At 43.2% G+C, this 12,610-nt stretch overlaps 1 protein-coding gene across 1 annotated transcript in view; it reads right to left on the bottom strand.

Annotated features, from left to right (window-relative positions):
* Positions 1-11,019, bottom strand: part of LOC134287994 (uncharacterized) — a 37,643-nt gene extending 26,624 nt beyond the window's left edge. The window contains exons 1-3 of the mRNA XM_062851443.1: positions 10,751-11,019; positions 10,039-10,688; positions 7,787-9,984 (exon numbers count right to left, since the gene is read on the bottom strand). Coding sequence (XP_062707427.1) covers positions 7,787-9,984; positions 10,039-10,666 — 2,826 coding nt within the window. The 5' untranslated portion in view covers positions 10,667-10,688; positions 10,751-11,019. The remainder of the gene's footprint in view (positions 1-7,786; positions 9,985-10,038; positions 10,689-10,750) is intronic.
* Positions 11,020-12,610: the final 1,591 nt, after the last annotated feature.

Consider the following 12,610-nt stretch of genomic DNA (forward strand, 5'->3'; position numbering starts at 1 on the left):
GGAGGAGGAGCGTTATTAAAACAAATTTTTGACGGCTGTTGATTAGTTGTTAAGTTTTTCAAATATAAATCAAGCCTAACTCACGTGATAAAATACAATACCAAGATACAACAATGTATAGATTCAAGAACGAGTTGTACTGCTAGCTGACTGTTATGTGCCCGACAAACTTTTTGCTTTTTTCTACACCGTGCTTTTTAAATGAGCGCTGGGTACCTGGGTACCCTGTCGGTCACGTAAGGGTTAAACTCAGTTGTCAATCTAGTCTAGTCTAATATAGACTCAGCAGTTCGTTGAAAGAATCCAAAAATGGTAGAATCGACTGTTTCAACATTTTTCTTGTCATTATTAATGTTTGCAATACACCGGGAGTGCAATACAAGCATTATAGCGGCCGGCCTACTGTGTAGCGTTATTGAAACAAAAAAAAAAACACATTTGAGTAGGTGGGAACATCGATCGGAGTGACGTTGCTGAGAAGGTTAATGTCACTCCTTGGTCCATGGCTTCCTAAAGTGGAACACAGATATTTAATCCACGTGACCTGGCGGTTATACCTCATCTTAACGTCCAAAACGATGCATCATCAGCTGAACGGTGTTCTGCAGATTGCTTACGGTAGATTGTCTTAAAAGTGTGAATCCCCTAAACGAATCTCGATGGGAAATATGAAAGAATGCCGGAAGAAATTCCTAAAGGAATCCTGAGAGCAATCCATGATGAAAGCTCAACAGGAGTCCCTGTGAGAATGCTGGAGGAATCCCTTAAAGAATTCCAGATAATTCTCTGAAAGATTCTTCGGAGAAGGAATATTGGGGGAAATCCCTAAAGAACATCTGAGAAGAATCTATTCTGAAAGGATCCAGGAAAAATTCCTGACGGAGCTCCTAAACAAATCTCAAGAAGTAACCTGACAGAATGCCGGAAAGAATCCCGAAAGAAACCTTCAGAGGAAACACCTGAAAGAGTCACGGAAGGAATCATTAAAGGTCGCCTGCGGAGATTAGTGAAACAATCCCGACAGAAGTTAATAAAGGAATCCTGAGATGAATTTATGGAAGCCCGGGTGAAATTCATAAAAGAAACTTAGGAAAAATGCTGAAGGAATCCCTGAAATAATCCCGGCAGAAACCCATAAAGGAGTTCCTAAAATAATTTTAGAGTAATCCCTGAAAGAAACTCCAAAGGAGTCCCTTTGAATATCCTGGAGGAATCAACGAAAGGATCCCGAGAAAGCCTTATAAAAAAATCCCCGGAGAAATTGTCAAAGGGATCCCTGGAGGAATCCCAAGGAACTACATAATAGAGAAAAACAAAGCTTAAGAATACTGAATGAATTCTTGACTTCTGATACAATCTTGGCAAGAATCCGTGGAAGAATCTCGGGAGAAAACCAGGAAGGAATCAATGAAGGAATCCCACAAAGACGGTATTCCGGAAATGAATATCGAGTAAGAATTCTAGACAGTATCTGTGTGATAGTGACTACGCATAGTAATGCTGCGAAGTTCGTTATCATCGAGTCCGTAAAATACAGTGTTTTTGAGTGTTTTTGAGTGAGTGTTTTTGTTTCGCTTCATTCGCCTTGACGGAGGCTCTCTGAGAGAATTTCGCTTGCGTGAAAACAATTTTTTTTAACATGGGAAAGGATAGGAGCTGCATTCTCAAATGCTTCTAATTCTTTATAGAATTTTATTCAAGCAAAACGTTCTTAATGTTATCGAATGAGATTTTGATACGCTATAATATAGACATAACATTGTGATTTACAAACTTTTGTCTAAAACCAGTTATAATGTAGCTAATTGAAAGTATATTGCAAAACATTAACACTTTTTTCAATCTGAAGTCCCTAAAATATTTTAGAAGCATTTGAAAATGCAGCTCCTATCCTTTCCCATGTTAAAAAAAATTGATTTCACGCACAGCGCAATTCTCTCAGAGAGCCTCCGTCAAGGCGAATACTCGTAAAACAAGCGGGTGCGAATAAACTCACACACGGCTTACTTTGACAACCGCTACATGAAACTTCTTCTCCTCCTTCCTAATGCGTCATATCCAGGTCACGTCTAGCAGCTTTATCACTGTTCTAACCTTCTTATTTTAACTGTTCTTCAAATTCTATCCAGGGTTTAACGGGAAAACGCCTTTCTTCTCACGAAATGCAAATTAACACGGTTAGCAGGTCCAAGTAACAAAACTACTGATTATTATTACGCGTGATACGAAAAATTAAATACATCGAATAACAAAGGATTATCTAATTACGACCGGCTAGGCCGCGAGGAAGCCCACTGCTCTAGGCGAGTCCTCAACCACACTAAACTCTATCGTGCTGCTCGGTATTCTCCCAACTCCTTTCCTCATTAGAACCAGGGTTGAAGTTCAATGGGTTACAGCTCCCCCCCTCAGCAAACACAGCGTCGATGGAAGTTTGCGGTTTCCAGGGATGTACGAAGGGTTTCAGCAAATTGATATGGAACATACCACGACACTTTACTGAATTTGGGTACTGCAACACGAAAACATCTGGCTGCACGACTTCCTTGACTTCGTAAGGACCTTCATATATGTTGAGGAACTTTTTGATGATGGAGTCCGGTTCTGATGACGACGGATTCGCCCTTAAAAGAACCAGATCGCCAATTGAAAAAAAAAAAGCTGTCTGCTGTGCTGCATTTCTATTGCGGCGGTTCGCCTTTCGTCGTAACACAAGGTGAACACGTTGCAGATCCACGCTATCGTCGCCTAAATCAGGAAACCGGAACAGATCTTGAAGCACATCATTTGGTTTCCTTCCGTATTGTAGCTCGTACGGTGTAGTTGCAGTTGTTTCATGGTATGCACTGTTAATCCAGTTTGCAAACTTTCCCAGGTTTTTAGCCCACGATCGATGGTTTTCTTGGCAGTAGGCCCGGCACATCCGTGAAAGTTCTCGCATACTACGTTCTACCGGATTTGCCTGAGGGTGTCGCACTGATGTAAAAAGCAGCTTTATATCATTCTCTTTCAGCATTCTTCCCCAGTATTTCGATGTGAACTGTGTCCCTTGGTCACAAAGGACTGCTTGTGGCTTTCCCAACTGGTGCACCCGTTTCACTAACTTGTTCCAAAGGACCGGAGATGTAGGCTTCTTCACACTATCGAAAGTAATAAACTTAGTGAACACATCAATGATCACAAAAACGTACTTAACACCCGCTGGTCCTGGAGGCAACGGTCCAAACAGATCGACAGACCACAGTTCATTCGGCTCCTTAGGTATTATACTGCGTGTCGTCCCCAGAAGAGTGCGCAATGAAGGCTTTGACTTTTGACATGTGAAACATGCACAAATGTAAGCTTTTGTCTGTCTTCGCATTCCCTTCCAAAACACTGAACGCCGGAGTGCTTGGAACGTCTTGTGTAATCCAAAGTGTCCAGAGTTGTCATGGTAGAATCGCAAAATGGCTTCTATCCTAGTTTTCGGGACTGCTATCCTCCAATACCCTTTCCCGCCAACGTTGATGAACAAGACCCCGTCTATTTTCTTATACTCGTTCCGCCCCTGCTTTATAATAGTCTGCTCTGCTTCGCTCCATACCTTCCCCAGTAATTCGTCCTGCGATTGTTCTTTTGCCAGTCCAAACATAAGTTTCCGAAAATCCTTGACTTCGCCTTGCAGCCTGGCGACGACGAGACGCCTCTCCAACCCACGGGAAGAATGTTCTGGCATTTCCGGAAAACGGGATAAAGCATCCGCCATTTGATTATCCTTGCCGCGGCAGTAAACAATGTCGAAATCGAATTGTTGAAGAAACAAAATCCAACGAGTCAGTCTTCCAGTAAGGAGCTGGCAACGTTTTAAAAACGTTAGAGCTTTGTGGTCGGTGTACAAAGTGAAACGCCCTCCCAGAAGATACTGTCGCCATTTATGGAGAGCCCATACCACAGCAAGGCCCTCTAACTCGGTAGCAGTATAGTTGGCTTCCGCAGGCTGAAGAATACGGCTAGCATAGGAAATTACTCTTTTGTCGCCTTGGCCATCCCATTGCACAGTGGGAAAAAACCAGTGCAAACCTACACTAAATTCTGTATCTCACGAACGCATCCGGCTTTTCTGATGAACAAAACGGTTTTAGGCGTAAAATTGTCTGGAGAATTGAATGGAAGTGTTAAAACAGACCGCACGGATCATTATCTTGCTCATTTTGCCCTAATTTCCCAATTTTTATTAACATTTATATGAAACTAGCTCTAAAACAATTATGAAACATGAATGCGGTTTGCCTTGAAGGACTTTTGTGAAGGATTAAGATGTAGAGAATCGATTTGAAGGGATTGCAGTGACCGCATGAATGTATTTATGCTTATTTTACCCTAATTCCCCTCATATATAGAGTTTTGTATGAAATTAGCTCCGTAACTCGCAAGGTAATTATGAGTGATATGCTAAGAAGGCTCTCTTTAGTGAATTATGATACAAGGAATTGATGAGAAGTGATTGCAGTGACCGCGCGAATGTAATTATGCTCATTATACCCTAATTCCCCACATATATTGAGTTTCTTAATTAAATTAGCTCCTTATTCGCAAGAAAATTATGAGTGGTGTGCTAAGAAGGCTTTCTTTAGTGGATTATGATACAGGAAATCGACAAGAAATGGTTGCAGTGACCGCGTGAATGTTATTATGCTTATTTTACCCTAATTCCCCACATATATTGAGTTTTTTATGAAATTAGCTCCATAATTCACAAGAAAATTATGAGTGGTATGCTAAGCAAGAGTTTTTTAGCGGATGATGATACAAGGAATCGATGAGAAGTGATTGCAGTGACCGCGTGAATGTTATTATGCTCTCTTTACCTTAATTCCCCACATATATTGAGTTTTGTATGAAATTAGCTCCTTACTCGCAAGAAAATTATGAATGGTATGCTAAGAAGGCTTTCTTTAGTGGATTATGATACAGGGAATCGACTAGAAATTGTTGCAGTGACCGGGTGAATGTTATTATGCTTATTTCACCCTAATTCCCCACATATATTGAGTTTTTTTTATGAAATTAGCTCCATAACTCGCAAGGAAATTATGAGTGGTATACTAAGAAGGCTTTTTTAGTGGATTATGATATAAGAAATCGATTAGAAGTGATTGCAGTGACCAAGCGAATGTAATTATGCTCGTTTTGTCCTAATTCCTACATATATTGTGTTTTGTATGAAATGAGCTCCAAAACTTGCAATGAAATTATGAGTGGTATGTTGAGAAGGCTTGCTTTAATGGATTATGATACAAGGAATATATTAAAAATGATTGCAGTGACCGCGTGAATTTTATTATGCTCATTTTACCCTAATTCTCCACATATATTGAGTTTTGTATGAAATTAATGAGGCACGTTCGGTGTAGTACTAGATTTGTAGTAATGAGCTGAATTTTAGTATGGTGAGAAGGTCAATTCTCCGTTTCTGCAATGAAATGGTGCAAAAAGTGTGGGTATTATGATTCCTTGCCTAATTTAATGATGTTTGAGCAAAACTTTGGATAACTATGTTGTTTATGTAGCAGGAAATGGAGAAAACAACAACATTGTTGCCCAAAGTTTTGCTCAAACAGCATCACATTAGACAAGGAATCATAATACCCACGCTTTTTGAACCATTTCATTGCATAAACGGAGAATTGACCTTCTCACCATACTAAAATTCAGCTCATTACTACAAATCTAGTACTTCATCGATATGTCCTATTCTATAGCTCATAAGAAACTTAAGAATGGTATGCTAAGAAGGGTTTCTTTAGTGGACGATGATATCGATAAGAAGTGATAACGCGGTCACTGTAATCACTTCTAATTGATTCCTTGTATCATAATCCTTCTTGGTATACCACTCATAATTTTCTTGAGAGTTATGAAGCTAATTTCATACAAAACTCAATATATGCGGAGAATTAATGTTTAATGAGCATAATAGCATTCACGCGGTCACTGCAATCATTTTAAATGTATTCCTTGTATCCTCATCCTCCAAATAAGCACTTCTTAACATACCACCCATAAATTTCTTGCGAGTTAAAGAGTTAATTTTATACAAAACACAATATGTGTGGGGTATAAGGGTGAAATAAGCATAATTACATTCACGCGGATACTACATTTACTTCTAATCGATTCCTTGTATCATCATCCACTAAAGAAATACTTCACTACATACCACCCATTTCTTGTGAGTTATATAGCTAATTTCATGCAAAACACAATATATGTGGAGAATTAGGGTAAAATGAGCATACTGACATTCACGCGGTCACTGCAATCTTTTTTCATCACCGTGTATCATAATCCACTAAAGAAAACCTTTCTTGCATTCCAGCCATAATTTCCTTGCGAGTTATGGAGCTAATGTAACACAAAACTCAACATATGTAGAGAATTAGGGTAAAATGAGCATAACTACATTCGCATACACACTGCAATCACTTCTAATCTATTCCTTGTATCATCACCCACTAAAGAAACCCTTCAGAGCAACACTCTCATAATTTCCTTGCGAGTTATAGAGCTCATTTCATACAAAACTCAATATATGTGGGGAATTAGGGTAAAATGAGCATAACTACTTTCGCACACACACTGCAACCACTTCTCATCGATTCCTTGTATCATCATCCACTAAAAAATTCTTGCTTAGCATACCACTCATAATTTTCTTGTGAATTATGGAGCGAATTTCATGAAAAAAACTCAATATATGTGGGGAATTAGGGTGAAATAAGCATAATAACATTCACGCGGTCACTGCAACCGTTTCTAGTCGATTCCCTGTATCATAATCCACTAAAGAAAGCCTTCTTAGCACACCACTCATAATTCTCTTGCGAGTAAGGAGCTGATTTCATACAAAACACAATATATGTGGGGAATTAGGGTATAATGAGCATAATTACATTCGCGCGGTCACTGCAATCATTTCTCGTCAATTCCTTGTATCATAATTCACTAAAGAGAGCCTTCTTAGCATACCACTTATAATTTCCTTGCGAATTATGGAGCTAATTAACTCAATGTATGTGGGGAATAAGGATAAAATAAGCATAATAACATTCACCTGGTCACTGCAACAATTTCTCGTCCATTCCCTGTATCATAATCCACTAAAGAAAGCCTTCTTAGCACACCACTCATAATTTTCTTGCGAGTTATGGAGCTAATTTCATACAAAACTCTATATATGAGGGGAATTAGGGTAAAATAAGCATAAATACATTCATGCGGTCACTGCAATCCCTTCAAATCGATTCTCTACATCTTAATCCTTCACAAAAGTCCTTCAAGGCAAACCACATTAATGTTTCATAATTGTTCTAGAGCTAGTTTCATATAAATGTTAATAAAAATTGGGGAATTAGGGCAAAATGAGCAAGATAGTGATCCGTGCGGTCTGTTTTAACACTTCCATTCGATTCTCCAGACAATTTTACGCCTAAAACCGTTTTGTTCATTAGAAAAGCCGGATGCGTTCGTGAGATACAGAATTTAGTGTAGGTTTGCACTGTTTTTTTCCCACTGATTGGAACAAAATAGCTCCCAACCCGAACGATGAGCTATCGGTCTGCACGCAGAATTCTTTACTCTGCATGGGATATTGTAGCGTAGTGTGATAAACAAACAGACCCTTTACAGATGTAAATGCGTTGCGCTCTACGGGTCCTCACTTCCAACCAACATTTGTTCGCAGCACAGCGTAAAGCGGTTGGGCGACCTGGGCATAATCATGCGTAAATCGAGAGACGTAACTTACTAGGCCCAAAAAACTCTTGAGTTGCTTTAGGTCTTCCGGTTCCGGGTAGTTATCAATTGCAGATAATTTATCCGGATCGATCGAGACCCCATCCTTCCCCACAATGTGTCCGAGAAATTTCAAGCTCGATCGGCAGAACTTGCTTTTTTCCTTGCTGATTGTCAGTCCTGCTGCACGAAGTTTCTGGAACAAAGTTCGAAGATGCTGAAGATGCTCCTGGAAGGTCCTTGAATGCACTAGCAAGTCGTCCAGGTACTTTTCTATAAATTCCAAAATTTCGGGTCCTAGTATCAGATCCATCGCTCTCGAAAAACTGGCTACCGCAGTATTCAACCCAAACGGCAGTACGTTGAAGACGTAGCTCTTCTGATCAAACAGAAATCCCACGTATTTTCGATGCTCTTTTTTAATCGAAATTTGCCAGTAGGAGCTGGTCAGATCTATCGAAGAGAAAATCCGAGCACCTTCAAGCTTTTGTAGCATTTTCTGAATCTCCGGCGGTTTCTCGTTGTCCCTTTCCAGCACGCGATTGAGCCGCCGGGCATCTAGACAGACTCGAACATCTCCTGACTTCTTCGCTGTTACCACCAGAGGGTTTATGAAGGCGGTCGGTTCTCTGGAAATGACTCCCCACTCTTCCATCTTCTTGACTTGTGACCGCACGCTATCCATATACCGGAATGGGATCGGGTATTGTTTCTGGACAAATCCGGTGTCGTCCTTCACACGTATCTCGTGTTCGTATTGGTGTGACCGTCCCGGTCTATCCGAAAAGATATCATCGAATTCCATCAGTAATTCCTTTAACTGCAAATCGTCCGACTCGGTCAATTCTAGCTCGCCAAACACAGGTGATGAAGCTCCAACTTTATCTGTTCGGTCATCTGTTGCTAATTCTACTTCAACCGCATTCACCGCGCTAGACTCGTTTGTGCCTGTACCGCTACCTTGGAATGGCAAGATCAAAGTTTTCCCGTCGATCTGGATTTTGAGTTCACGGGATTCAAACTCAAGCTGTGCTTTGAGATAGTGAAGCGTGTCCATCCCAAAGATCAACGGATTACAGAGCTCCTCAACCACGATCAGAGCTACGTCGAAGTATTCCCCTTGCACTTGAACCGGTATGAAAACTTGGCTGGAAACTGTTTTCTTTTTTCTTCCAAAAGCACCGTGTATTGTCGTCCTTTGCACAGGGAGCTCCCCAAAGTAAGCACCTCGTGTCTTCAGTTCGCGGAACAAAGCTTCATCTATACAGCTAAGTTCGCTACCACTGTCGATCAACGCTGGTTTGGTCAAGCCATCCACCTGAACTGCTATTAGCGGGGACCTCTCGACAGGGTTACCAGCGTGGTAACTCTCGGTCTGCTCATACAACAGCTCCTCCGAATCGACAAATATGTTGGCAACGGGAACATGATCATCCTCGCTTTCATCCACGATTTCAGCAGTAGTCGCTCTCACGGCACGATTGTTCACGTCGCTTTGTGGATTTCCGTGGTTTCTCCCATTTTCCGCTGAATTCCTCCAATTTCTGGGCCCAGCAGATTCTACGGTGTGTCTTCCTTCTACACGTGGTCTTCCAAAGGAATTGGCAGGATTTCTTTGGCAGCTATTGATAAGATAATCTTCCGTCTGTAGCAGTGTAAAGGCGCTTTTAATATCCACGCAAGTGGCTAATTTGGTAGCAACATCTTGCGAGAAATGTTGGCTAATGTGGAATACTAGCTCAACTTCTGGGGGTGCTGTGCTCAAATGGCGGGCTTTGGCCACAAGTCCGAGGAAGTATTCTGCCATTTTTGATGGGTCTCGCTGTCTGTAGTTGCCATGCATGAGCTCGTCTCGAACTAATCTTTGGGTCCTTTGACCCCAAAATTGCTGAAGAAAGTGGTTGTGGAAGTGGTCGTAGTTGATGAAAAGGTAACTAAAACCTCTAGCCCAAACCCGAGCATCCCCTTCCAAACAGGACATCACAAATTGGATCTTGTATCGTGGATCAACGCCAGAAGAAAGGACGTACTGCTCTACTTCCTGAAGAAATACGATCGGATGCTGTACTTCGATATCGCCATTGAATGTAGGCTTTGTAATGTCGTAGCCTCTCCTCGTTCCATTTTTGCTACCCGAACGGGCAACCCCGTACGAAAGGTCCACCTGCCTGGATCCTCCACGAGATGTAGGCTGCGTTTCGTAGTTGTTGCCTGGCCAAAAAGAAATATTAGCACCGGTTACGGAATACGTGGAGCTTGGCATACAGTTTCCCGGCCAACTCGGTGGATGTTGGACCCGATCGTCTTGTTGGAATGGATTGCTCTCGCTGGGCCGATGCCATCCTCCTGGTGTGGGTGGACGTGGTGTGGGTTGACGATAATTCCAGCTCAAAAGTTGACACTGTTCCATTGCAGTAATCCTATTTCCGAATCCTTCAAGAGTTTTGGTTATTTCACCAAGGGCTTGCAAAATTTGGGGTTGATCGGGTAGTGCCGACTGGTCTCTTTGTGCGTTCTGTTGTTCGTCGACGAAGTGTACTCTTGGAGCTGATGAGCCCACCCCATCCGGAATGTTTAGGAATGGATTCACACCCGTCCTGTCTTCCGGTATATTTAGCTCAAGAACGGACGAGCTCGCCAAACTTGCAGCACCCATCGATTCGCGAAATTCGTCAGCCTCTGCTGACTCATTGACACCCAGATTTCGCGCAGCAGTGCCGGAATTTCCTAAAGTTGGTATAGGAGGCCTTGGGACAAGTCTCGATAGTGGACGGCTGTACTGGTTTGGCTCCATGGCTGTCGATGACCAAACATTGGGCGCACCTTGCAATCGTTGATCAAGTCCCCAGTCGGAAATATCTGCAATATTATCGCTGTTCCTTGGCCCAGACATTGCGAAAGTTTGCGACGTGATCCTGCAAATAATAGACCCGGTAGCTCCAACAGTTTACTGTATGGCATGAGGAACGCTACTCACCTTGGACAGGCTTTCGCAAGCCTTGTATGTTCTCATGCAATCTCTGGATCCGCAGGAAAATTTTGTTGCCCAGTGTATCAAATGTGTAGTGCTCTATACTTGAGCAGACAAAACAAGCTCGAATAATGCAGTATCACGTTCGGTTGAAACAAAAGAGTGTTTCTCGCTCACCACACAGCGCGTGGATCAGTTATGCAGGTAATTTATACTGCCGGCTTTGGGATTGTATCCCGGTTGAGCCCCCACGTTTTAACGGGAAAACGCCTTTCTTCTCATTTCATTTCATTTATTTAGTATTACATCAAATTCAAGATAAAACTGAATCAACAATATTTCTCCATAATACACGGTTCGTGGCTGCCGCTCTCCATCCTCGGTCGCGCCCAATGCTCGCCAAGTCACGTTCCACCTGGTCCGCCCATCGTGCTCTCTGCGCTCCACGCCTTCTTGTGCCAACCGGATCAGTTGCAAACACCAGCTTTGCAGGGTTGTTGTCCGGCATTCTTGCAACATGCCCTGCCCACCGTATCCTTCCGGCTTTGGCCACCTTCTGGATGCTGGGTTCGCCGTAAAGTGCAGCGAGCTCGTGGTTCATTCTTCTCCGCCACACACCGTTCTCCTGCACACCGCCGAAGATCGTCCTTAGCACGCGTCGCTCGAAAACTCCGAGTGCTTGCAGGTCCTCCTCGAGCATGGTCCATGTCTCGTGCCCGTAGAGGATTACCGGTCTTATTAGCGTTTTGTACATGGTGCATTTGGTGCGTGGGTGAATCTTTTTCGACCGCAGTTTCTTCTGGAGCCCGTAGTAGGCCCGACTTCCGCTGATGATGCGCCTCCGAATTTCACGGCTCACGTTGTTGTCAGCCGTCAGTAAGGATCCGAGGTAGACGAATTCCTCCACCACCTCGAAAGTATCCCCGTCTATCGTAACATTACTACCCAGACGGATCCGGTCGTTTTCGGTTCCGCCTACCAGCATGTACTTTGTTTTTGAGGCATTCACCACCAGTCCGACTTTTGCTGCTTCGCGTTTCAGGCGGGTGTACAGCTCTGCCACCGTTCCAAATGTTCTTGCAATAATGTCCATGTCGTCCGCAAAGCACACAAATTGACCGGATTTTGTGAAAATCGTTCCTCGGCTGTTGAGCCCGGCTCGTCGCATCACACCTTCCAGAGCGATGTTGAAGAGTAGGCATGAGAGTCCATCACCTTGTCTCAGTCCCCGGCGAGATTCAAATGAACTGGATAGTTCACCCGAAACCCTTACGCAGTTTTGCACACCGTCCATCGTTGCTTTAATCAGTCTAGTCAGCTTCCCAGGAAAGCCGTTTTCGTCCATGATTCTCCATAGCTCTGCGCGGTCGATACTGTCGTATGCCGCTTTGAAGTCGATGAACAGGTGATGCGTTGGGACCTGGTATTCACGGCATTTCTGGAGGATTTGCCGTACGGTAAAGATCTGGTCCGTTGTCGACCGGCCGTCGATGAAGCCGGCTTGATAACTTCCCACGAACTCATTTGTTTTAGGTGACAGGCGACGGAAGATGATCTGGGATAGCACTTTGTAGGCAGCATTCAAAATAGTGATCGCCCTGAAGTTCTCACATTCCAAATGGTCGCCTTTCTTGTGAATGGGGCAGATTACCCCTTCCTTCCACTCCTCCGGTAGCTGTTCGGTTTCCCAGATCCTGACTATCAGCCGATGCAAACAGGTGGCCAACTTTTCTGGGCCCATCTTGATGAGTTCAGCTGCGATACCATCCTTACCAGCTGCTTTGTTGGTTTTGAGCTGGTGAATGGCATCCTTAACTTCCCTCAGCGTGGGAGTTGGTTCGTTTCCGTCCTCCGCTGCACTGGCGT

Source organism: Aedes albopictus, chromosome 1, assembly GCF_035046485.1.
Source record: "Aedes albopictus strain Foshan chromosome 1, AalbF5, whole genome shotgun sequence".
Taxonomy (NCBI): Eukaryota; Metazoa; Arthropoda; class Insecta; order Diptera; family Culicidae; genus Aedes; species Aedes albopictus.